Genomic DNA, 26,141 nt, shown 5'->3' on the forward strand with positions numbered 1-26,141 from the left:
GATTTGTGTTTCCTAAAAGCTTAAATACCCTTGACGGGATGGCAAAATGGCTCAAAGGATAAAGGCAGTTGCCACCAAGCCTGACAACATGAGTGAGATCCCAGGGATGCACACGGTGGTGGGAGGAGAGGACCAACTCTCACACACTGCTCTCTGTCCTCCACATATGCAATATGGCATGCACAAAGTGCCATAAACAAATGAAGTATGTAATAGTTAAGAAAAAAGAGAACTGCCCTTGAGGCTCTGGTGGTGTCTCTGTGGAAGTGGCTGTATCTGTGTTGACTGCTCAGACCCGATTGTGACCCTTGGGAACCCACAAACTTCTTTCATTTTGAGCTCTATGTGAACTACCTCTGTTCATTTTGATTCTATTGTATGTGTCTCCCATAAACATGTAGGCTTTATTTTTAAGACTTATTCAGTAAGTTTCTGTGTCTGAGTGTTGTGTCTGCATGTCTGTCTGTCTATCACATGCATGAATATTGTCTTGCAGAGGCCAGAAGAGGGCATTGGACCTCCTGGAATTGGAGTTACAAACAGTTGTGAGCTGCCCTGTGGATTCTGGGACCTGAACCCAGGACCTCTGCAAGAGTGCCAGGGCTGATAACCACTGAGTCATCTCTCTAGCCCCAGCTTGTGGGTTTATTACATACCAAATTATAAACCACTCCTCCAGTCAAAAGCCACATACCCAGATTGCTTTGTGGTAGTCTCCATTCTGAGTTGGTTGGTCTGCAGATTTGGTTACTATGGATACATACTCTTAGTATTCTAAACCCTCTTCATCTAGTTGTGTGGGAGCAGGTGCTGTCCTGAGGGTTAATAAAGGGCCTTGCAGCTGCCCTGTTGGCTGTGTTGGCACTGAAATGATATTTTATTGTAGTGCTTTGATTGGAAAGTTTTTCTGCTGCAAACTCATTTAAATGTAATTGCCAATGGAATTGTATGGAAAATGGGGTCTCTAGAGCAGTATTTGGGGCTAAGTTGGAAATATTTCCTTAGTGTGCCATTAAAACGTCCAACAGTTAGTTAGTTATCTTATTAGCATAGGTTGTTAAAAGAAACCAATTGACACTTGGAGCATCTCCTGGAAACCACCTATATCAACTCCACAAATTCATTTGTGTCCTCTCCTCTCCATGTTTCTGCCATTACTACAAATGACAGTGTTGCCAAAGTTTCACTATTGTATAAGACAGATTGCTCAGTGGGTAAAGGTGCTTGCTACCAAGCCTGACAACCTAAGTTCATACCCACACCCTCACAGTAGAAGGGTAAGACCAACTGTTGCACATTGTCATCCGACTCCCACATATATACCATGGCACATACACGCATGCACCCAGACACATATGTACCCAAGATAAATAAGTGTGCAAATTAAGACAGATGTCCATTCTCAAGTCAAGGAGCTCCTATGCTGCCTTGCCCATTCCCACGAACAGTTCCTTCCTTACTCTTAAGGCTTCCCCAGGTCCCAGGGTTTGTTAGGACAGCATCTACTTCTAGATGTCTGTCTCTGTTAATCTCCTGGTAGCAGACACCTGGAGCTGGAAGTGGTGGTGAATGCCTGTAATCCCAGCATTTGGGAGGCTGGAGTAGCACAAGTGCAAGTCGGAGGCCAGCCTTGTCTGTGTGGTGGCAGTCACAAAACAAGTCATTTTTAAAAGTAGCTGTTTTAAATCAAAGATGTTGAATTTCTTTTGTTTTTAATTTTTTTCGAGACAAGGTTTCTCTGTGTAACAGTCCTGGCTGTCCTGGAACTTGCTTTGTAAACCAAACTGGCCTCAAACACGCTGAGATCCACCTGCCTCTACCTCCCGAGTTCTGGGATGAAAGGGGTGTGCCACCACTGGACTGCAAAGATGTTAATTTTTATGTAGAGTTTCAGGCATGAACAATGAATGTCCATGGATTCTAATTTGAATATCAAGAAGATAATATATGCATATGTCTGTGTATCTATGTATGTATGTGTGCATGTGTGTGTATATATGTATATGTATATGTATGTATGGGTGCATCTATATTTGTGTGTGTGTGTGCAGGTATATGTGTGTGCCTATATCTGTGTGTGTGTGTGTGTGTGTGTGTGTATGGGTGCATCTGTATCTTTGTGTATGTGCAGGTGTGTGTATGTGTGCATGTGACTGTGTGTTTCTGTGTATGTTCAGGTGTATATGCATGTGTTGTATCTTTGTGTGTGTGTGCGCAGGTATATATGTGTCTATGTGTGTGTACAGGTGTATATGTGTGTGTATGTCTGTGTGTGTGTTCAGGTGTGTATGTGTTTGTGTGTGTACAGGTGTATGTGTGTATGTGTTTGTATGTGTGTACAAGTATGAGTCTGTGTGTGTGGTACTTGAGGTAGGGCCAGCGCTTTGCTCATACTTAGGCAAGCAGCACCTTTGAGGGATACCCTCACTTCATCTATACTATTTTGCTACTAGAAAGCTCCAACAATACTTAATAGGCTTCCCTTTACAGAAGGCTTGAGAGAAGCCTTCCTGCCAGCCTGGTTCCAGAGCCACATCAGTCCCAAATAAACACACAGGAGGCTATATTAATTATGAAGCTGTTGGCCTTGCTTGTTTCTTACTGGCTAGCTCTGACTTAAGTATTTATCCCATAATTGCTAATCTAAGTATGTCTCTTACCGGAGAGGTTTCCAGGTTTCCTACTCCATGGCGTTACATCTTGACTCTCTGTGTTTCTTCTGTGTTTCTCCTACCCAGAGTCCTCCTGGACTCCTAGTCCCGCCTATCTTACTTCCCTATTGGCCAACAGTGCTTTATTGACATATACACAGGACTTCCCCAACATCTCCTCTTTTCTGTTTAAACAAAAAGAAAGGTCTTAACTTTAACATAGTCAAATTATATATAACAGAACAGTTATCAAGTAAGAACACAGTTACAATATTTTGTCTATCAATATTCAGCAAGATTTAAATATCATCTATCCCATCTTTGTGAGTCCAAAGTTCTATATGTAGCTTATCTTTATCATAACTAAGGAAAACTATAACTATCTTCAACTCCATCAAAGACCACAGAAGGATAATACTAGGATAACACTAGGATTGACAGAGACATCTCGGTTGCTGGACAGTCACCCACAGTTCCTCTGTAATGTTGGGGCATCCATCTTTAGCTCATAGGCCACAATGTGTCCAAAAGATTTCTCAGCAAAGCAGGAAATTTCAAACTGTCCATCTGCATCAGCAGTCTGTCAGTCATTTTTCTGTGTCCTGCAGAAAGTCTCGTAGACTCTTCTATGAATCAGGAACCCTGAAGGACTGTTTGGGTTTAGTAGTCACTTTCCTGTGGGTCCTGCATGCCCAGTTTATACAGCAGCAGTCAAGTAGTCCAGGCAAGAGCATTTTCTTGCCCAAATGGCTAATCTTACCACGTTGAAAGCAAACTCCATAACAAGTCTCTTCGATGTCCATCTTCCTCTCAGATGTAATTGGTGATGCCAGGAGCAGACATTTCCCATTGTCAAGAAAAACCTTAAACCATTTTAAATGCCATTTTCTGAAGGTCTTTGAAAGGTTTGAAGACTGCCTATCTGTCTCAAATATATTTCTGTATATCTAGAAAACCTAACTTACCTAACTATAAGTTCTGACTATTATAAGTAACTATCCATAATCTGTGTTTAATTATGCGTTATGTTTTAAAAGATCAGTATAAGCACAATACTTAATCAAGAGGAAAAATATACATATCACAAAATTGACCTTGAATTTGTATCAATAAATACAAAACTATACCCATACCATAATTCCCCTTTTTACCATTAAAAAGAGATTGGCTATGATCACTAGCTAATTATAAACAATCCCATTTAAATGAAAACAAAGGTTTATAAACAAGATGGGAATTAGGACGTCGCTCATTCCAAATTGCTTCGTGCTGAAAGGGAGCACTGTTCATACCATGGGGATCATGACAAAACTCAGAAACCTTAGTTTCAGGATCTGTAAGACTGCATCATCTTAGCTGTTTCAGTTGTTGGAACACTTGGTCCACTGCTTCCGGGGGTCTTGGTTCATCAAACCACAGAAGCCTGGAAGGAATCCTCAGATTTTCATTTTCTGTAGAAACATAAATAAAAACTCCTTTTCCAAGTAACATATCCTTATACTTAAATTTTGAAGTCAAGGCATTTTCAAAAGATATAAGTTGAATTAATTCAGCAGCATTTATAATCAAGCGTACTTTAGCAGTTGTTCCTTTCTGAGCAATCAAAAAACTGAAAAACACAATAGCATACAGTATCCAGACTCTCTGTGTATTTTCCATCTTTGGGTGGCTTATTTATTTATCTATTATTATTATTATTTTATTTCTTTTACTTTTATTCATTTTTCTCTGAGACAGGGTTTCTCTTTGAAATCCACCTGCCTCTGCCTCTGCAGCAAATCCTACCAGCATGCGCCACCACAGCCGGCTTCTCTATTTATTTACCACTATGTCGTTACTTTTTGTATCTAAGTCTTATGTATATTTTTAAACACACTGTAAACATTTAGAGGTTTTTCTTCATCCAAGTCTGACTTTACTGTAAATCTTTATGTTTTTCTGGCCACGTGTCTTATCTGGTAAAACCTCAGCTGTTTTAAACTGCTGTTTTTTCCAAGATGGCGGGCGTAAGCGTAACTCCAGCTGCGGGCTTGGAGATGTGGTCACTGCCACTTCCAGCTGTACGTACAACTTTTAAATCATTAGCAAAGCCTCTTAAAAGAACCTTGTTGGCTTTTTTTTTTTTTAATGCTGAGTCAGGAAGCCTCACTTAAGCCAGCGGCAAGTCTCTGCTTGCCGCTAGCAAACCAGAGCCCACCTGAGAAAAGTACTGCTACCAAAAACCCATGCTTTTCTCCCTTCTTTTGTTTCTAAAACTCCTTTAAAGCTTTTGTCTTAAAGGGAAGCCTTCCTGCCAGCCTGGTTCCACCTTTCCTTTGTGTACTCTATTTTACTAGATACTAGAAAGGATTCGTAGGTAGGATCATGGCTTACGACCTGAGTGTTGTAAGGATAATGTGCGGGCTTCATGCAGTGCCTGGTATTCAACAGTTACTCGGTACGTGGTTCTTTCCTTCCTTCTCACGTGGTACTGATGTGCTTGTCCTGTAGTTCCGTCCTGGTTCGGCAGTAACACAGCTCTCTTGCTTGGGCAGGTGCTGCCCACATGATAGAGGCTGATGTCCTTCTTCCTAGTGATGGATCAGAGCATGGCCAGCCAATCATGGCCCATCCTCCTGAGACAAACAGTGATAACACTCTGCAGGAGTGGCTGGCTGAGGTCGTGAAGAGCAACAAGGGCATCAAGTTGGATTTCAAGAGGTATTTGTACAACCTGCTTCTTATTGTTGCAGAATTCACTTCCGGGAAAACATTGACAGGTGCATGTCTGTCTTTGGCTACCTACTCTTGCACCTTGCCAACTGAAAATGGAATCTCAGGCCTTTGTGTGTCTCCGAATAGACTTAAATCAACCTCATGTTGATGGCTAAGGTTGTTTTTGAGTCATGTGACTGTCATACCACAGCATAACAAACTAAAGGTGTGCACCTCCACCAGTGCTCTGAAAGCAGAGGGTGCTAACAGAGCCAGTACGTGCTTTGACTGTTTTGCGTTGGTGGAGAGGTGTATCTGGGAGTCTTCAGTAATCAGAGTACCCTTTACATTACTAACTCTCAGGAACTGATCATGTGAGCAGGGGTTATTGTCGTTTTCCTTCCAGAGGCCATCACAGGGGTTTGCCTTTTGTTATTTTTGGCAGTGTAAATGCTATAACGCCTGAGTTTGGGGGAAGAAGAATGGTTTACCACATGCCCCCAGTAGCCACTGCCATTCAGATCCAGAAATGGCGGCAAACCGACCGTCTCTGAGTTATCTCTGGGCCGGAGAGGCAGCTCGGCAGTTAAGATCCGGGGGATCGAGTAAGGCTCCCAGCACCCATGTCAGGCAGCACAGACAGCCTGTAACTCCAGCCTAGGAATCCACCGCTCTCTGCAGCCACGTGGCACACATATAAATACATTTTTAAAAAATTTTACACAGTCAAATTATCTCAGGAAGTGAGTAGGGATTTGAAAAGCTTGTAAGATTATTAAGATGACTGTCACCATTTGTGGGTGAATGCCCAGAAAACCTTGTCACTTTGTTGTGGCGAGTAGCTGCATAGAACCCAGATGTACAGGAGTCTGGATTGACAAGGACATCTGAGTTAAGGAATCATCTGAACCAGAGAGCTTTGTGGGCAGTGAGTGGTCATCAGCTTTATCAGCAGTGTTGGTCCCCGAGCAGCTGAGGAGTCACCTGAGGAGGACGGCTGAGCCAGCCAGGCTCGGCTCCCAGGATTAAGCTGTAGTGCTCAGCAGTTTAAACGGTTAGATCCCTCCTCTTCCACATGTGCGGGGTTTCGAGTGTTTACTGTTGTTTCTTTCTAATTGTTTTACTTTTTAATTGTGTGTATGTATGTGTGGACATGCCTGGGGATACGCACCCTCAGAGGCAACTTGAGGGCATCAGACTCCCTGGACCTGAATTGCAGGTGATTGTGAGCCCCAGTATGGGCTCTGGGAACCAAACTTGGGTCCTCTGCTAGAACAGTGTACAACATGCTGTGATTGGGGCTGCAGCCATGGCTTAGCGACCAAGAGTGTGCACTGCTCTCCAGAGTCATAGAGGTCACGAGTGTTAGCTACAGCTCTGGAAGCTGTATATGTGTTTTCTGTGTGATCTCCATAACAATGCCAAGAGACGTGTTGTTCTCACCTCCATATGAAGAAATGGAGGCTGGGGGCATAAATAGCCTGCTTGTGTCAGATGGTGGGCAGTGGAGAGCATCCGCCTAGCTGCACTTGGAGAGTTCATTTGTTTTCCCCTGTATGTGGTGCTTGGGACCAAATACAGGGCCTTGTGCATGCTAAGTGTATTCTCTACCACTGAGCTACATTCTAAGCCTGCGCGTAAATATTCTTTTTTTTTCAATGTGTGCACGTGTGCATGTGCTTGCTTGCTTGCGTGTGTGCGTGTGTGTGTGTGTGTGTGTGTGTGTGTTCCTAAACTCCACAGCAGGCCTGTGGGGGTCAGTCGGTTTCCTCTGTCCACCATGTGTTCTTTTTTTTATTATTATATATTTAAATTAGAAACAAGCTTGCTTCCCATGTCAGTCCCAGCTCCCTCTCCCTCCCCTCCACGCCCACTCCCTCCTATCCAATCCCCACCCCATTCCCCAGGGAGGGTAAGGCCCTCCATGCAGGGTCTTTAGAGTCTGTCATTTCATTCCGGGGAGCGCCCAGGCCCTCCCCAAAGTGTCCAGATTGAGAAAGCATCCCTCATTGTGGGATGGGTCCCCAAAGTCCATTTGTGTGCCAGGGATAAATACTGATTACTACCCAAAAACCACATAGATTGCCTGAGTTTCTTCACTGACACCCACATTCAGGGGGTCTGGATCAGTCCCATGCTGGCCTCTCAGCCATCAGTCTGGGGTCCAAGGTCTCCCTCTTGTTCAGGTCAGCTGTTTCTCTGAGTTTCATCAGCCCAGTCTTGACCCCTTTGCTCATCACTCCTCCCTCTCTGTCACTGGGTTCCAGGAGTTCAGTTCAGTGTTTAGCTGTGGGTGTCTACCTCTGCTTCTGTCTGTCACTGAATGGAGATTCTAGGATGGTATGTAAGACAGACGTCAAAATCATTATTAGGGAAGGGCATTTAATGTAGTCTCTCCACTACTGCTTAATTTGCCAGTTGGTGTCATCCTTGTAGATCTCTGGAGATCTCACTAGTGACAGATCGCCTCTCAAACCTATAATGACTCCCTCTATTATGGTATGTCTCATCCTGCTCTCCTCTATTCTTCCCCCAACTCAACCTTCCTGCTCCCCCATGTCCTCCTCTCCCCTCCTCTTCTCTCCCACTCTTTGTCCTGGCTCCCTCTACCCTCCCCCGAATGCTCTCAATCTGCTCAGGAGATCTTGCCTCATTCCACCTTCTCTGGGGTGCCATGCATATCTCTCTTAGGGTCCTTCCTGTTTCCCTGCCTCTCTGGCAGTGGGATTGTAAACTGGCACTCCCCTGATTCATGTCTAAAATCCATATATGAGTGAGTGTATACCATGTTTCTCTTTTTGTTACTGGGTTACCTCACTCAGGATGGTTTCTTCTAGTGTCATCCATTTGCCTGCAAATTTCAAGATTCCATTGGTTTTTGTTTTTTTTTTTTTTGTTTTTGTTTTTGCTAAATAGTACTCCATTGTGTAAATGTACCACATTTTCTCTATCCACTCTTCAGTTGAGGGGCACCTAGGTTGCTTCCAGGTTCTGGCTATTACAAATAATGCTGCTATGAACATAGTGGAACTTGTTTTGTGCTACCAGACTATGTTATATAGCATACAAATGATAATACATAATTATAATATGGCATTATAATTATCATATATAGTGATGCTTAAATTTTATCTGGAGTTTTATCTCACTCTCAGTTTTAACAAAGATTATTTTCCTCTAAAATACAGGTGTTGTTTTTTTTTTTTTTTGGTTTTTTCTTTTTTTTTGGTTTTACGAGACAGGGTTTCTCTGTATTGTTTTGGAGGCTGTCGGTCCAGCCCGGCCTCGAACTCCACAGAGACCCGCCTGCCTCTGCCTCCCGAGTGCTGGGATTAAAGGCGTGCGTCACCACCGCCTGGCTTCTAAAATACAATTTTAAGTCACTTATAATTTTAGGGGTGTTTTTATTCTGTTGCCTTAAATTTCTAGATGAGCTTCCTAAGACTGCAGGATAAAGTATGAAGCTCAGTCTTTATTGGTTTACTTTTGTATCACCGTGACCATGCTATTCGACGGAAACATCTGTCAAACCTTGGCTCAGACTTTCAGAGGAGTTTCAGTTCACCCTGCTGGAGAGGATGGATGCTGTCTGGGGCAATGTTCCTGTGCGATGAATCTGGCCACGTGGCGGCTGACCAAGAAGCAAGCTGTGACCAGGTGCAGGGAGAGTCCTCACAGGCCTGCCCCTCGAAGTCAACTCCTATCAGCCTAAAGCCCCTAGCCAGCCACAGCATAGTGCCACAGGCTGGGGACGAGTGCTCAGTGTGGGGCTCTGGAGCAGTTCAAAGTCTGGCGTCAAGTCTGTGCTGTTGCATTTCTGTAGCTTTGCTGTGTGGTGGTGTCCGTTTGTTTGTTTCGCTTTGGTTTTTCAGTTAAGATCTTGAACTCTAACCTTGAACAGTCATGGCAGTGTCATCCCATCCCGTGTCATCGTGTGTGGTCTGTGTGCGCGTGCGTGCACTCGTGTGCTCGTGTGTGTGTGTGTGTGTGTGTGTGTGTGTGTGTGTATTTGAGAACAGTAAGATACACACACACATATGCACACATGCACACAAAGAAAACGATATGCTAACCTTACCATTTGCAAGCTGGGCATGGTGGCATATTCCTTTAATTCCAGGGTGTGAGGGCAGAGGCAGGTGGATCTCTTGAGTTTGAGGCCAGCCTGATCTGTAGAGCAAGTTCTGGGCCAGCCAGGACTACATAGTGAGACTTGTCTCAAAACCCAACAGATAAACAAGTCAAAACAGCAATGAAAGCTGTTTGAAGTCTGTGAGCACAGCAGTTGCAGGGCGAGAAGGCAAGCCTCTGTTGAGGTGGGATTGAATCGTCCTCCCTCATTTCCACAGAAGATGCTCACAGCACAGAGCTGGCTTGGTGCTAGCTTTAGGAAATGGAGTTTTACACCTTCCAGGCATTTTGTGAAATGTGTTTGTCTCCATACTCACCGACTCATGCATGGAGGAAAAGAAACTTCGTCGCCCGCAGGATTTCAAGTGTCAGAGTCTCTTATCAAAGGCTGAGGTGTGGCATGGACCACTCTCAGAACATGCCCAACTGTCCCTGCTGTACCCTAGGTGTGGATGGAAAGTGGACATTACTGTCCCTGCTGTACCCTAGGTGTGGATGAAAGTGGACATTTATACCTTTTTTGCATCATTTCTCAGTGACCCGAATATGGAGTTTTGAGACCCGTTTGGTTCATACGTACTGGCATTACTTTATCACTGTAAAATCTCTAAGTTCCTTTCATGAAAAATAAGCATAAATATTTTTAAGTAAGCTGTGTGCGTTAGTCTTTCCCCTCCAGTCCCACATGACATCTTATATTAGTGTTTGGAATTCAAGAACAGGTAGACTGTCTCAGTGCAGGACGGTTCATTGGTCACAAACTTTTTTTCAGTCTGGCAGCTGCCAGAGCATCCATGCCGCTCCTGGACATCGTGAAGCAGCGCCTGCAGTGTTCTGTGTGGATGAATGCGGACATTCTTCCTGGGCCAAACGGAAGCAGCAAAGTGGTGGATGCCAATGCCTTTCTAGACACGGTGACATCCTTCTTCCCAGATGTGACGTTTTCCCTGGGTTGGACAACGGGATGGCATCCGGAGAAAGTCAATGAAGGTGGTCGATGGGGGATGTCCTTCTGTATGCTGTTAACATATGTTTCTCTTATTGGTTGATGAATAAAGCTGTTTCAGCCAATGGACAGGCAGGATGTAGCCAGGCAAGAAGTATAGGTGGGGCTATCAGACTAGAAGAATTCTGGGAAGAGGAAGGCAGAGAGGGAGTCACAAGGGAGAAGCCATGTAGCCGCCAAAGGAGTAACATGCTGGCCATTACAGGTAAGCCACAGCCTCGAGGCAATACATAGTCTAATAGAAATGGGTTGATAATTAAGAGAGAGCTAGCTAATAAGAAGTCTGAGCCAACAGCTAAATAGTTTATAATTAATAGAAGTCTCTGTGTCTTTATATGGTACTAAATGGCTGCAGGACCAGGCTGAACAGAAACTTCGTCATCAAGTGTCAGTTCTAATCAAGTGTTTACTGTTGGCCAAATTAAGCCTTTGTCCAGTTGTAAAGTCACTAAAGGTCATCCCATGTAGTCAAAGGGCCTTTAGGAAAGATCCGACCCTGCAAGTGTGTGTGCCCTCCCTTGTCCCTCCACATAGACCCTGGTGACATCTGTCCACAAGCTTCCGTGGGAAATGTTTATTCTCCAAAATTTGTCTTCAACTGCTTTGAGAAAATTCCAAGTTGGTTTGCAAATGTGTAACATTGGACTCATTTCCCCAAATAGTATACAGCAAACTCAGTATATAAGCTGAAGCACGTAGGAGCTTTTCAGACAGTAGTCTGAGTGTGGCTGAAGAACACAGCTCTGTCCCTGAACACTTCCTTGTTGTTGGGTGGCTTAATGATGGAGTACTTGACTAGCATTCCCAAGACCCATGTCTTTACCCAGCACCATTAAAAACATAAACAAGAGTAATCTTTTCCTTGCATTATAATGTTTTAATTCACTCTGAACTCAATGGAGATTTTGTGAACTTTCTAGGACTTTCTAGGAATTCATCTGTTAATTACTGACAGAGTTTTTCCCCCTGGATAATTGAGTCTTTTAGTTAGTTGACTTCCAAGATTCCCATCAGAAACTTATATTTCTTTCTTCTCACTCCAGGCTACAGTTGGACAATGGTGAAAGAGATGGACCACGTATGCAGTGGACTAACCCAGCCTGTCACGTTTCCTGTCAGGGCAGCTTTGGTCAGGCAGTCCTGTTCCCAGTTACTCTGGCTGTTGAAGAGATCCAACAGGTATGAATTGTCATCATACCAGCCTGAGGTGTGGGTGTGTGGGCAGTAAAAACAGAAGGGACGCGACATTCTCCAAGTGTCCGCTGGTCTATGCCTGCAATCCCAGCGCTTGCAGACTGGAAGCAGAAGGATTAGGAATTCAAGGAAATTTTCAGCTACACAGGGAATTAAAGGCTAGCCTGGGCTACATGAGATTCTATCTAAAAAATTTTTTTAAGTCATGGCATAATAATTTTGACGGGACAGTGTGTACAAAAGAGAAGGAATGAAAACTGATGAGCTCGGCACACTGATCCCCCTTTCAACAAACCTTAGCATGGCTTACCCCATCCTCCACAATTTTTACACATGGTACTTCCAAGTAAATGTTGTCATCTTTTAGTTATAAGTAGAAAATGTAGTTTATCTTTGAATATTTACCATTACAGAATTCTTTTTCATACAAAACTTTAATCTTTTGATATACAATAAAAATTAGCTGGGGCTGGCAATATGTTCCAGCAAATACATGTTTGTCACAAAAGCCTGATTTCATTCCCTGGGACCCATGTAATGTGGAAAGAGAGAGTTGACTCCACAGTGTTGTCCTCTGACCTTCATACATGAGCATATTCGTGCGCTCACACACACACACACACACACACACTAGTGATGATGATGATGATATAAAAAGACATCTTGAGGGCCGGAGAAGTGGCTCAGTGGTTGAGAACTCTTGCAGAGACTGAGTACAGTTCTCAGCCCCCCCAGCCTCTTCTCCCCCCTCCCCCCCAAGTCATCTGACTCTCTGCTGCCTGTAGCCCCAGCTCTAGAGAGATTACACCTCCTAAGGGCATCTACACTCACCTGCACACATTTGCACACAGGCATGGGTACATAATTAGAAATAAAGTCGTCAAAATAGTAAAGAAATAAATTTAACTTAGCTATACCATATATTTAATGTTGACACATACTCTAAAGATACAAATATTAAAGCAGTTTAGGTACTGCCTTTTGGGGCCAGTAGAAGCCTAGAAGCCAACTCACACCCGTCACAGAACTTAGTGTGGGAATAAGCTGGTATTACAGCCACCAAGACGGAGGTCTAATAACTAGTATAGTAGCAGTTAACCATCTAGAAAAAGCTGTACTCACAGTTTTCCTTAGTCTTTTTGCCAAGTATATTCCCATTGATTTAATGCTTGAATATTAAATTGACAATGCGTGAAGAACAGACAAGGATGCTTTTTAAAAATGATTTATTTTATTTTTGTTTATGAGTGTTTTACTTGTGTGTATGTATGTGTACTGTGTACATGCCTGATGCTCACAGAGGTCATTAAAGGTCATCAGATCCCCTGGAACTGGAGTTACATATGGTTGTGAGCCACCTATGGGTGCTGGGAACTAAGTTTTGGTTCTCTGCAAGGCCAGCTTTTTGGTATAGTTTCAGAATCGAATGCTTTTCTTGGTGTTAAAGGCACCAAGTCCAGAAACCAGGAAATAAAATTTTGCTACATTTGAATACAATACATAAAAATAAGAAATTTTGATTTAAATGGTATGATTATACATGTCAGAGAGATATAAAGAATTCTAACTCATAAAAAAGTTTACAACCAGCCGGGCATTGGTGGCGCAAGCCACTCTCAAGGCAGAAGCAGGTAGATCTCTATGAGTTCAAGGCCAGCCTGGTCTACAGAGTGAGTACCAGGACAGCCTCCAAAACAATACAGAGAAACCCTGTCTCGAAAAACAAAACACACAAAAAATTTACAACCATCTAGCAAAAGGCCCAATTTACTAATTCATCAGGTTGGACAGAGCAGAGGAGGAAGACATGAATCTATCACAGATGCAAACTGGTTGAATTCTTTGAAGAATAGTTTGGCATGTGCATGGATTTCATCAATAAGGGCATGTCTTCCCGGAAAAAGTTCATGTGCACACAGAGAGGCAACTTCTCATTTCAAAGCATTGCTTGTAATTATAAAAGATGTGAGACATTCCAAGTACCCTCCGTTCAGAAACTGGCTGAGTATATTATGGAATACTCTCATGATGGGATAGTAAATACTTGTTATAGGTCATGCTGTGGGCTCCCTGTTTTATTGTGGATGAATCTCTAAGGTAGTTCTGTTAAGTGAAAAGCATTAAAGTTCAGAATGGCCTGTGTATTATGATTCCTCTTGCATGGGAAAGCTGAACTATAAATTTTTATGGATGAATTAAACTTGTCAGTGGTAGCTGGCATTATGGTGAAAGAGAAACATTAGATGGTGAGACAATAGACTAGTCTGGATCTGCACTGCAAGCAACTGAAACCAATTCTGGCTAGCTGGTAGAAGAGACATGTATTGAGCTAAGGAGGAGATCATTATTTTAATAGTGTGCAATGCTTTAGACATTCTCTTGGGGCAGGCATGTCATTTATGAACTCTTATTATTAACTCTGCTTCTAGTTTTGTTTTTATTAGTGTTGGACAATTACTCTGAAGTCAGCTAGCATACTATATTAATTTTTAAAGATTGCTATTTAAATTATGGCACTAAATTAAAGTATAAAAATTATATTCTCTTACAGAACTCTAAAATGTATAGTCCTGTCTGAGAAACAGTCACAATATAAAGAGATTATTTTCATGTATAAAGAGTACTTAGTGGCCAGGCGTTGGTGGCGCACGCCTTTAATCCCAGCACTCGGGAGGCAGAGGCAGGCGGATCTCTGTGAGTTCGAGGCCAGCCTGGTCTACCGAGCGAGTTCCAGGACAGCCTCCAAAACAATACAGAGAAACCCTGTCTTGAAAAAACAAAAAAAAGAGTACTTAGTGGTCATATACATAAGCACCATGTGGTTAGAGCCACAGCCTTGAGGAACCTGGCCAAGGCTGCTCATGGTTCCTGTGCAGTTTGCAGTATTTCCACTGGATGCTCACAATGGTTTTGAAAGGCCATGTCTGATCCTGAAAATTTGCAACTCCCAGAGGCACCTGCTAGTCCAAGAGCCCTCAATCAGAAACAATCCTTTCAAACATGATTATAGTGGGCCTTGTAAAATGCGGACTAGCAGCTACCAGAAGACATTGCTGGGCTGTTGGGTATGATCAGGTCTAAGAGCTTTTAGAATATTTTTTCTGCTAAGCAGAAACTGTACATTTCTTAGACATCTACTGTTAAGTCTTTCAAACTGAAAGTGGTGGGTTATATAGAAATGATTTTTTACCCTATGTTTTTACACATGGAGGTAGATCATGACAAAAAGCTATTTCAAAGACCATTCTGTACTGTAAGTTAACAGTAATTTTTTAAAGCTTTGGTCTTTCCACAGTAGACTGTCTCACATAATATATAATAATAATATTTTAATAACAGTGAGTGATTATTTTTATCCTTTGTTCTGAATTTGTATAACAATGTTACAGAAATATTAGTAGTTAACTATTCCATGACCCATCTTTTCACTATAAGGACAATGTTTGAGAAATATTTTTAAAGTAATGAGTTCTAGTGACATAAACAGTATAAATTACCAACACTTAAAATATTGCTCTGGACTAATATGTAAATATGTATATAAATAAGCAGTCTTTTAAAAATCATGGAAGAGTCAGGGTGGTATTCTACCTTAGGTTATCATTAGAAAAACCAATCGTGACACCACGTCTCATGAATTGCACTATATTTCATCATTGTTCGTATTTATGGACTAAAGGCTGTCTTCATTATGTCATTTTTATTAAGCAGTTGCTTGGCCTTTGCCTGTGTTTGTGTGTGCAATGCGTGCATGAGTGTGGGAAACGCTTCCCTGAATGCAAGTTCTGTGTATGAAGTTGACTGAGGCTTAGGGGACTGGAAGCTAAGCCTTCCTTTAGTGATGTGCTACAGTTTTCTCTTCTCCTTCAGTTATCCTGAGTACATGTCAAAGGAAGAAGTTGAGAATGAGTCTCTGTGGTCTGTGAGGCTACATTGCATTATTATATATTGCTATTTTAAGACTTTTTAAAAGGTGTGTGTGTGTGTGTGTGTGTGTGTGTGTGTGTGTTTATGCATGTGGAAGCATGCACACATGAGTGCAGGTAGCTGCAGAGTCCAGACAAGCGTGTTGGGTCCTTAGAGCTGAATTTGTAAGTGGTTGTGAGCAACCCCGTGTGGGTACTGGACTGAACCTGGACCCTCTGCAAGAGCAGTGTGTGTTCTTAACCCCCGGCTATCACTTTAGCCGCTTGAGTTACTATTGTGAATTCATCCTTTATACCCTGCATTGGTTGATATACATATATCTATATCTACATATAATATGCACTGCTATGTAGGTGGTCATTTATTTTTGCATACTTACATTATGCCCAAATCTTCCAATAATTTTATCATTTTCAATGATTTTTCAGTTGATTTTTGAGTCTTCAAAGCAATTATATGTGTGTGTACATATATACACATATATGTCCTCTTAAAACTATGATATTTTCTCTTTTGAACTTTGATAGCTTTCATTGCTTTTCCCTTTTTCAGTTAGTGTTTAGTTCTTAGTGTTTCCAGAACAAGTGGTCGTACTAGGGGCAGCCTAATTCTCCAGCAGATAATGCTGAGGATGTTTCAGTTCTGGCAGGGATTCCAGGGGCTTCTTGTGCCAGGAGCCATGAGTGTGTTCTGTCCTGCACAGGACACCCCCAGGGAAGAATTCTCTCACACAGATAGCATAATGCCCACATGGAGAATTCTAGCAAAGTGTCCAGTTATTGGTGATTATGGTCATTGTTAACTTGAAAGCTTCTCACGGCCTGCAAAGATGCCAGTCCAAACAAGCATCCAAATCCCTGTGTGTTCCATCTTTCCCAAGGGCCTTTTCTATTCCTGTGAAAGCAAGGCCAGCACAGGCAGGCAGATCTCTGTGCGTTTGAGGCCAGCCTGGTCTGTATAGCAAGTTCCGTCCAGTCTAGCCCAAAAATGCATCTTCTTTTCCCTCGGTGCCAGTAATAGGATACTGATTGTGCTATTGTGTGTGGTGTGCCAGTCCTTCGTGTGCTTCTCAGTGCTGACTCAGCATGGATCTGCACGCTTTCCTTTCTCAACTTAGGTATGAGCATTTTATAAAAATACTTTCTCATGTATTCCAAGATACTGAAAATAACATTTAAATGGTCTGCTTGAGAGATCTTCTAAACCTGAGGCTTTGGGGAAAGCTGAACTTGAACGACCTTTATGTTTACTGTTTAAGTGGCCTTAGAAGCCAGGTCTCATAAATTATATTTAAGAAAATATAATCTCTGTGAGTTCGAGGCCAGCCTGGTCTACAGAGCGAGTTCCAGGATAGCCTCCAAAACAGTACAGAGAAGCTCTGCCTCAAAAAAACAAACAAACAAGAAAATATAATTGTTCAGTCCATGTTTTTAAATTTATTTAGCTACAGCTGACTGAAGTAGTTTATTGCTCTCTTAGTTTCCTACAAGTCTTCAGTTCCTTGGTGTATCCTTTCCACTAACCCTTTGATTAGATAATTTGTATGTGTGGTGGATGCATGGGAACACATGCACATGTGCATACATGTGCATGCAGATGCATTCACAGGCATATGTTCCCCAGTCACCCTCCACCATAGCTTTTGAAACAAGGGCTCTCATTCGACCTGGTGCTTGCAGACTGGTTAGGCGAGCTAGCCAACCTGCTCTAGGGATTCCCCCAGTCCACCCGCCAACCACACATGTGGAGGTTATAGACGTGTGCTCATACCATCACACCCTTCTTCTGTGTGAGTCCTGGGCAGCCCTACTCAAGACAGCCAGGACTACAAAGAGAAACCATGTCTCAAAAAAAGTTTTACCCAGACACCATCTCCCCTGTTCTAAGACTAGATGATAATTCTTGAAGTAAACGCTTGGATTGGACTTATTTTTCTGGGTTATGACTTAGTGATTTCCTTTCATTGCTCCAGTTAGATGCTTACCCTGGTAGCTTTCACCTTTGCAGTTGTTAAGATAACCCTGAATTACTTACATTAGAATAGGCGTTGAAAACTGCTGTCTTTCTCAGCCCTGTACTTGAAATGTGTTGGCCTCCCAGGGCTCCTGACGTTGCAGTTCTGAACTAGTTCACAGCCTTTAGCGATCTAAATGGTAGCTTTATTAGGTTGACTTTAGGATTTTCAGTCTTTATTGTCAAGTAGGCAGATAATGTCTGCATTGCTACTTTGTCGGTTTATAATTGAATAACATTTGACGTTAAGTTTGTTGACTTATTTCTAGGTGGTCTTTTCTGTTTCATGGTTCTGTTCTGTTTTTATGCCAATACCATGTGGTTTTGATTACTATGGTTTTGTAATTTGACTTTAAATCAAGAATGTGATACTTCCAATATTTTTCTCCTTGCTCAAGTTTTTAGATATTCAAATTTTCCATAGTTCCATGTAAACTTCAGGATTCAATTTCTATTACAAATACCATTCTTTGCCAGGCAGTGGTGGTACATGCCTTTAATCCCAGCACTTGAGAGGCAGAGGCAGATGGATCTCAGTGAGTTCGAGGCCAGCCCGGTCTACACAGCAAGTGCCAGGACAGCCAGGGCTGTTACACAGAGAAACCCTATCTAGGGGGAAAAAAAAAAAAAGAATTATTATGGTGATTTGAATGAGAATGTCCCTCATAGGTTCAGGTAATGCAACACTTGGTTTCCAGTTGGTGATGCTGTTCAGGGGAGGTTTGGGTGGTACAGCCTTGCTGGAAGTATGTGCCTGGAGGTGGCATTAAGAGTACAGCCCCAGCCGGGCGGTGGTGGCGCACGCCTTTAACCCCAGTACTCGGGAGGCAGAGGCAGGTGGATCTCTGTGATTTCGAGGCCAGCCTCGTCTACAGAGCGAGTTCCAGGACAGCCTCCAAAACAATACAGAGAAACCCTGTTTCGAAAAACCAAAAAAAAACAAGATAATATATTAATAATATAAAACACCTTGTAAACTTGAAATGTCCCATAGCCTTATAAATTTAAATATTTTCAAAGCTGTTCTTTAAAAAAATATCCAGGTTTTTAATTTTCTTCTGTAAAACTAAAAAATTTCCTTTTAAGAAAGTTTAAATATTCTTGAAATATCAAAAAATGAAATACCTTTTCCACTTCAAGAGGGAAGATACAGGTCATAAACATAATCTGCATAAGCAAAACCAAACTCTAAAAATGCAAACAATTCAATGCCCAGTATCTGGATTCATTCATAGCCCTCTGGGTTTCCCCAAGGAACTTGGGTCTTCTCTCTGGCCCCGCCCTCAGCAGCATAGACATAGCCTGCCCTCTAGGTCCCTGCTGGCTCCATTTCCCTGTGGCTGGTGTTTCTGGTGACTTTTCAAAACTGCGAGAGTCCTTTTCCTGGGCTCTCTTTAGGAGCTCCAGACCTGCCACACAGCACCAAGCCTCAGATGGTCTCCATATCTTTAAAACCAATGCCTCCGGGATACTTTACTATAATAATTTTCAACTCCATTTTTCTACAAATGTTGTGATTTCATTTTATTTATAGCTGAATAAAATCCCATTGTGTATATGTACCCCATTTTCTCCAGCAATCTGCTAATGGATATTTAGGATGGTTTCATTCCTATTGTGAATGGTGTGGCAGCAAACATGTATGTGCAGCTTATCTGTGTAATAGGATTCGGAATCCTTTGGGTGTATGCCCAGCAGTGTCATAGCTAAGTCTTGTGGTAGTTTTATCTTCTGTTCTTTGAGCAACTTCTACACCACTTTCCTTAGTGGCTGTGCAGTTTTACATTTCCTCCAGTGGTTTATCTTTTCCTGCATCCTCTCCAGAATTTGTTTTCTTGTGGTAATATGGAATCCCGAACTTTATATTTGCATTATGGCTAAAAATGTTGAAGAGTTTTAAAGATATTATTTTCTTTCTGTCTTTCTGTTCTTTTGAGAACGCTCTATTCGGTTTGTTAGTCTATTTATTGATTGAAAGATTTAGGATTTGGGTGGTTAACTTTTGCAGTTCTTTTTCTGTATTCTAAATGTTAGCTCTGAAGGGCCGCCAGCACAGACTTCCATCCTGTGGACTGTGCTCGTGGATGGTGGTTTCTTTTGCTGTGCAGGAACTTTCTAATTTCATGTCACTCCATTGTTAATTCCTGGAGTTATTTCCTATGCTTTTAGAGCTGTTTTAAAAGGCCTTGCCTGTGTCTACACCCCCTCTGCTTTCCTCTGGCAGTGTTAGAGGCAGCTTTCCTGTTAGAACTTCCTTAGTTTGACGCTAGGGTTCCAGTGAGTTGTGCTGTTATTTTATTCTGGGGATTTCAAAAATTATCTCTCTCTGCTTTACTCAGTGGCTCATTATTCATTCAAAAGTGTTTTTGGGGGGGGGGTGTGAATGTTGGTAGAGTGCTTGCCTATTACACACAAAGTCCTGGGTTTGATCCTCAGAAGTAAATAGATCAATTAAATAACAAAAGTGCATCACTCAGTCTCTGAGTGTTGACTTAGTTTGTGTGGCTTCTCTTGCTGTTGACTTATACTTTTAGTTCAGTATAGTATGGTACATTAGTAGGAGGTATTTCAGTTTTATTAAGTCTTGCGTTGTGATCTATAATTTAATTGATTTTAGAGATTTCATCTGCCACTGAGAATTATTTGTTCCCTGTCAGTTGGCTGAGATGTCCTGCAGCCATCACTTGATATGTGGCATAATTTATCTCTGACATTTCTCTGATGATTTGGGGGGATCTGAAGGACCAACCTAAGGATGAGAGTGGGGTCCTGAAGTCCCCCACTATAATGATCAGGACTTATCTAACCTTGCATGCCCTTTAGTGTTTGCTTTATAAAGTTGAAAGTCCTAAAATTCAGTGCAAAAATACTTCTAATTGTTTTCTACCTTCTGGATGAACTGTCCCTCTGTGAACATGTAGAAGGCTTCTCCCTATCTTCTGATGAGGTTTGATTTCCATGGGCAGAGAAGGCTGGGGACTGTTTTGCAGTGTGGCAGTCACATGTCTTCTTCTTGTACTCACCTATTGTCACAATCTGTAACTATTCCCAGCAGCAGATAAGTCCAGGAAATGTGGCTTTCATTTGTATAATGTGTAGACAGAATGAAGTGGTTTGTTATGTAAGAAAAATGGGAAATTTTAAAGCCACCAGCATCTGTCGCACAATCTCATGTAGCATTTATCCTGCCTTTTTATTTCTCCTTTAGTGGCTCTGAAGTTAATTTCTCAATCATTAATTCATGAGTTCAAAAACCAAATACAACCACAGGGTTGCTGTGAAAAGCCTTTCCCGTCTATGCAGTCCTCCCTAGCTACAATCACTAATGTCTCACCCCTGCCTACACACACGTGAGTGTGCCATGATGCATGTGCATGTGAGTCCTCCTAACACAGTCCTCCTAACCACAGTCACTAACATCTCACCCCTGCCTACACACACATGTGAGTGTGCCATGATGTGCACGTGAGTGTGTCATGATGCATGTGCATGTGAGTGTGCCATGATGCATGTGCATGTGAGTGTGCCATGATGTGCACGTGAGTGTGCCATGATGTGCACGTGAGTGTGTCATGATGTGCACGTGAGTGTGTCATGATGCATGTGCATGTGAGTCCTCCTAACACAGTCCTCCTAACCACAGTCACTAACATCTCATCCCTGCCTACACACACATGTGAGTGTGCCATGATGTGCATGTGAGTGTGTCATGATGCATGTGCATGTGAGTCCTCATAACACAGTCCTCCTAACCACAGTCACTAACATCTTACCTCTGCCTACAAACACGTGAGTGTGCCATGATGCATGTGCATATGAGTGTGCCATGATGTGCACGTGAGTGTGTCATGATGCATGTGCATGTGAGTCCTCCTAACACAGTCCTCCTAACCACAGTCACTAACGCCTAACCCCTGTCTACACAGTCCTCATTAACCAGCTATCGGCTACTGTGTGGAAATCTGAGTAAAGATAAATATGTGTTCTTCCTCTTCCTCTTCCTCAATCAAAGCATCTGCCTTATGTGCCTTACTTCCTGAAGTAAGAAGAGAACAGATGAGAGGAGGGGTCCAAGGACAGGCTGTGGTGAAGCAGGGACACACAGTTGCCCCTGAGGTGGTTCCCATCCAGTTTCTTGCTTTGTGTTCTGGTTACACTGACATCTACTTTATAATAACTGGTTAAAACCTACATCTGTGATTTATGTACCATTTTTTAAAAATGTATCCTGAGAATTGATTTAAATGAATCCAATTTGGTACCCTTTAATAATCTTATTTATCCCATTTCAGCTTTAGTAAAATGGAGAGCTATTTAATGAGATAGAAATGACCTGAAGTTCTTTCCTTAACCCAAATGATCATATCTGTGTCTTGTTATAAGGTTCATTCCCATGGTACTGAGATAAATTAATAGATTCCAGCTGAGAAAAAAAATAGAGAGAGTTAAAAGATAATGTTCACCGTTTTCTTTTTTGGTGACCTATGCTGTAGTTTAAAATTCTTTTCAGTGTGTCACACATCACTTGTGGGAACTAAATCTGAAGTATTCCCCTCTGTTGTGTTCCTTTACTTTCAATTCTCATCAGGAAGGCAGCTTAACAACCGTGCTCCTTGATAACCTGTGTTTCATTAGTGGCAGAAATGCTTTAGAGGTCTCTTTGCATTAACAAGTTTATGGGAAAAAGGAATGTGACTACTGAAGAGTGTGGCGTCCCCAGGCATGGTGTAGCAGCCACATCAATAAAAAGGGAAATAGAGCAAATAATCCCCCGACTCTGGCATGTTCGTGTATATGTAAAATTTTGCATGTGTTCTTATTTTTTCCTTGTACTTATGTATCTTGTGGGGGGGGTGACATGTGCCTGCAGATGCCAGAGGACAGTTTACAGGAGCTGATTCTCTCTTTCCACCAGGTGGGTCTCAGGATTGACCTCGGGTCGTCCGGCTTGGCAATAGGTGTTTTTTCCCGATGAGCTCTCTCACCAACAAACATTTGCTCTTGCAGTGGCGTCTCTTGGCATTCTGTCATGTCATGGGACAACCTCCGAGGCGAATCATGAGTGACTGAGTGTTGGGAGTGACAGTGCCACTTGGTCACTTCAGTCTCTTCCATCATGCGTTCTGTTGCACTCTGACCAGACTCCTGAGCAAAGCCAGGGATACAGCTGTAATCTTGCTTAAGGGACAGAGTCTTTGATTGATCGGCTCTGTTTACAAATTGTGCCTGGTTTTCTGTGCTGCAGCGAGGGTTTCTAAGCCCCGGAACATCCTTGTAAGTGAAACAGAAGTGGCTTATGATTGAGGCAGCAGCGGGGAGCTGTTTCGTGTTTGGTCACTGTGATGTTGATGAAGGAATGAAGCCAGGCAGAGTGCTTAGACTGCGGTAGGCTTTGGGGAATTTTGTTTTACCGGTTTCTTATCTTTCACTTTTCTTGTACACATCTGTCTTAATACAGGTACAGCCTGACTGTTTGGACTGGAAAGAATGACAGTTATCCCACTGAAGATTTACTTTACATTCGAGACTACTTTAATAAAACCCAAGTTTTCTATGATATTTTGGAACCACAAAGCCATGAATTTAGACAAGCCATTGGGATCTGAGTCACTCTAGGAATACAAGAAGACACTTTCTAGTTATTTTCTCTCTCGGCTTCATCATCTTCCTCTGCTTTGTCTGAATTCATTGCTGTATTAATGTGATTATTGGTTTGTACTAAGTTATCCAATCAAGAATGCTTGTTGTATACTTACTCTTCCTTTACAATGTCTTCATGGCTGCACACATCTGAAAGACTTTACCAACTGCAATGAAGTTGTATAAAATTATAGTGAAAAGGTTCAAGCTGGGTGTGGTAGCACATGCTTGTAACCCTAGGGCTTGGGGGACTGAGGCAGGAAGATCAAGATGTCAAGGCCAGCCTGGGCTACATTGTGATTCCCTATCTCAAAAACAATTTTTTGTAACTTCTCTATAATAATCAGATGTTAATTTTGTAAAAATTGAATTAATAAATTAACTCCTTTTTGATGAAACTAGAACACAATATATTTGTCTAGAATGAAGTACTTCCTATATAACTCTTAACAATTTTCTTGAAAACTGTTTCTATACTTATTATTTATTATTTGCATGTGCATGTGAGTGTGTCATGATGCATATGTATGTGAGTGTGTCATGATGCATGTATATGTGAGTGTGTCCTGATGCATGTGCACATGAGTGTGCCATGATGCATGTACATGTGAGTGTGTCATAATATGCACGTGAGTGTGTCATGATGCATGTGTGAATGTGTCATGATGCATGTGCACGTGAGTGTGCCATGATGCATGTACATGTGAGTGTGTCATAATGTGCATGTGAGTATGTCATGATGCATGTGCACGTGAGTGTGTCATGATGCATGTACAGGAGAGTGTGCTGTGATGCCTGTGTAGAGATCAGAGGAAAATATGGAGAAATATGTTCTCTTCTTCCACCATGTGTGTCCTGGAGATCACACTCAGGTTGTTAGGTTTGGGAGCAAACACCTTTACTGCTGAGCCATCTTTCTGGCCTTACAGTCTTAAAACAATAGTATGTGATGATAAGTGACGTTCAAGAGGCTGCCACTTGGGTTTAAACAGATGAATTAAGGTGTTCTGAGGAATGAAAGTACTTAAAAAGAATCGTGAGCTTTATTCTACTGCAGTTTTTGTGTTCTGAATGGTTACTTGTGTGGGCAAATAACTTCGCTGACTTCCTCACACCACACACACGACCGAAGAGCACCTTTCGCTAAAGACAAAAACCAAGCTTCGGAAGCATTGGCAGTGCGTGTAAAGACCTCATGACTTCTGAGGCGGCAGGGAGCACGAACTCTAAAAGAAAATACAGACAAATGGACTTGAGCAAGCTTCTCGTCAAAAGAAGCTCAGTAGTTAAGGGCACTGAGAGCTTCTGTAGGCATTTTGGTCGGATCGGGTGGGACAGGTATTCTGGCACTTGGGAGCCGCAGAATACTAAGTGTTACACAGCTCAGATGGAAAGGTATCCTGGGGCTCAGGAGCCAAGGACCACCACAGGTGGCTGCAGTAAGTGTAGCAGCTTACATCCCTGCCTCAGGGAAAGGCTTCCCTGATGTATCTGCTCTGCTCCAGCAGGAGAGGGTCTTCCAGCTGAGGATGTTTGCCCAGTGTAGCAGTTTTGCTTGGCAAGAGAAGGTTTCACCAGGTGAAGTTGCTACAGTTCAGCTCTGCTCTCCAGAGAGTGGAGAGCAGAGTGCAACAACTCCAGTCTGCCAAGGGAAGGTTTCCCTGACAAAAGTGTTACAGCTCTGCTCACTCTGCTCTGCTCTGACCAGGGTCGGAAGGTCTTTACCCAAAGCTCATCGAAGGGGTTTATCCAGGAGAGTGGCTGCCCTCAGCCAGAGTAGCAGAGGACAGCCAGGTAGTACGGACAGCCACAAGCTGAAGAGACACAGAATTTATATAGGGCTTTTCGGGGGTGGAATTTTCCAGAGTGGGGATTGGTCAGATTTCAATGCTGAGCTCACATTGGCTAGAGCTCCTGCTCAAGGATTGGTTAGTTTTCTGCACAAGGTTAGGGTCAGATTTGGCTCTGGTTTTAGGGTCAAAGTGTGTTTCTTTCACTGGTCCTTTTTAGCCTTTTGGCTCTAGATTTAGGGCCAGGGTGTATTTCTTTCACTGACTGATTCCAAAGGCAAAGTGTGTTTCTTTGGCACTAGAGTTTTCAGGGTCAAGGTGCATTTCTTTGGTTCTGGTTGCAGGGCCAAAGTGTGTTTCTTTGGCTCTGCTAAGAGTATGTTTCTTTGGCTGGTTCTTTTTCCCTACAGCTTCTCCACAGGACTGGAAGTTCAATTTCCAGCACCCACATGGTGGCTTACAACCATTTGAAACTCCAGATCTACGGGATGCAATGCCCTCTTCTGGTCTCCTTGAGTACTGCACTCATGTGGTGCACAGACACATTGAGGCAAAATAAATCCTTAACTAAAAAAAAGACGGCACTGGGGTTTATCTGAAAAAGGACTCTCATTTTATGTGAAGTTTGCCTATAAACTGGTAAAAAGCCAAAGGTTTGAATTAAAAATTAGAAAAACTTAACAGATACTCCACAAAATAAATTATCCATACGCCCAGCAATTTAAGCTGCAGTGAGATAGTACATACATCATCACGGAACAGCCAGCACTAGATGGACTGACAACTTGTAGAGGGGAAGGAAACATTCCTACAGTTTCCAATAAAGACAGTATCTCTGCCCTAGGATCCAGCCATTGTATGCATAAGCATGACGTCAGGGGCATTCCTGTGCTCACAGAACAGACTTGTGATAGAATGTTGATAGCAGCTATATTCTGAGGCCCTAATTAAAAACAACACATTTCCACCAGCAAGAGAACTGCTAAATATGATGAACCTGCTACACAGCACTAAAAACCATTTGAACCACTTAATTCGTGCTGTAAGGATGATAGTAAACAGTGCAGAAGGGATGGGGGCCACTGGGAGCATACT

General features: G+C 42.5%; 1 protein-coding gene across 4 annotated transcripts in view; it reads left to right on the plus strand.

The window, feature by feature from the left end:
* Fam151b (family with sequence similarity 151 member B) overlaps nt 1–26,141 on the plus strand; it is a 64,247-nt gene that overhangs the window by 7,009 nt on the left and 31,097 nt on the right. For 2 of the 4 annotated variants that reach the window (XM_005065660.4, XM_040728988.1), the window contains exons 3-6: nt 5,186–5,351; nt 10,249–10,466; nt 11,526–11,661; nt 23,075–23,654. In XM_005065660.4, the coding sequence (XP_005065717.1) occupies nt 5,186–5,351; nt 10,249–10,466; nt 11,526–11,661; nt 23,075–23,222 (668 nt within the window). In that variant the 3' untranslated portion in view covers nt 23,223–23,654. Of the gene's footprint in view, nt 1–5,185; nt 5,352–10,248; nt 10,467–11,525; nt 11,662–23,074; nt 23,655–26,141 lie in introns of those variants that run through there. The other 2 variants (XR_001197493.3, XM_040728989.1) reach the window with 1 other exon arrangement.

This window comes from Mesocricetus auratus, unplaced genomic scaffold, assembly GCF_017639785.1.
Source record: "Mesocricetus auratus isolate SY011 unplaced genomic scaffold, BCM_Maur_2.0 Super-Scaffold_100020, whole genome shotgun sequence".
NCBI lineage: Eukaryota > Metazoa > Chordata > Mammalia > Rodentia > Cricetidae > Mesocricetus > Mesocricetus auratus.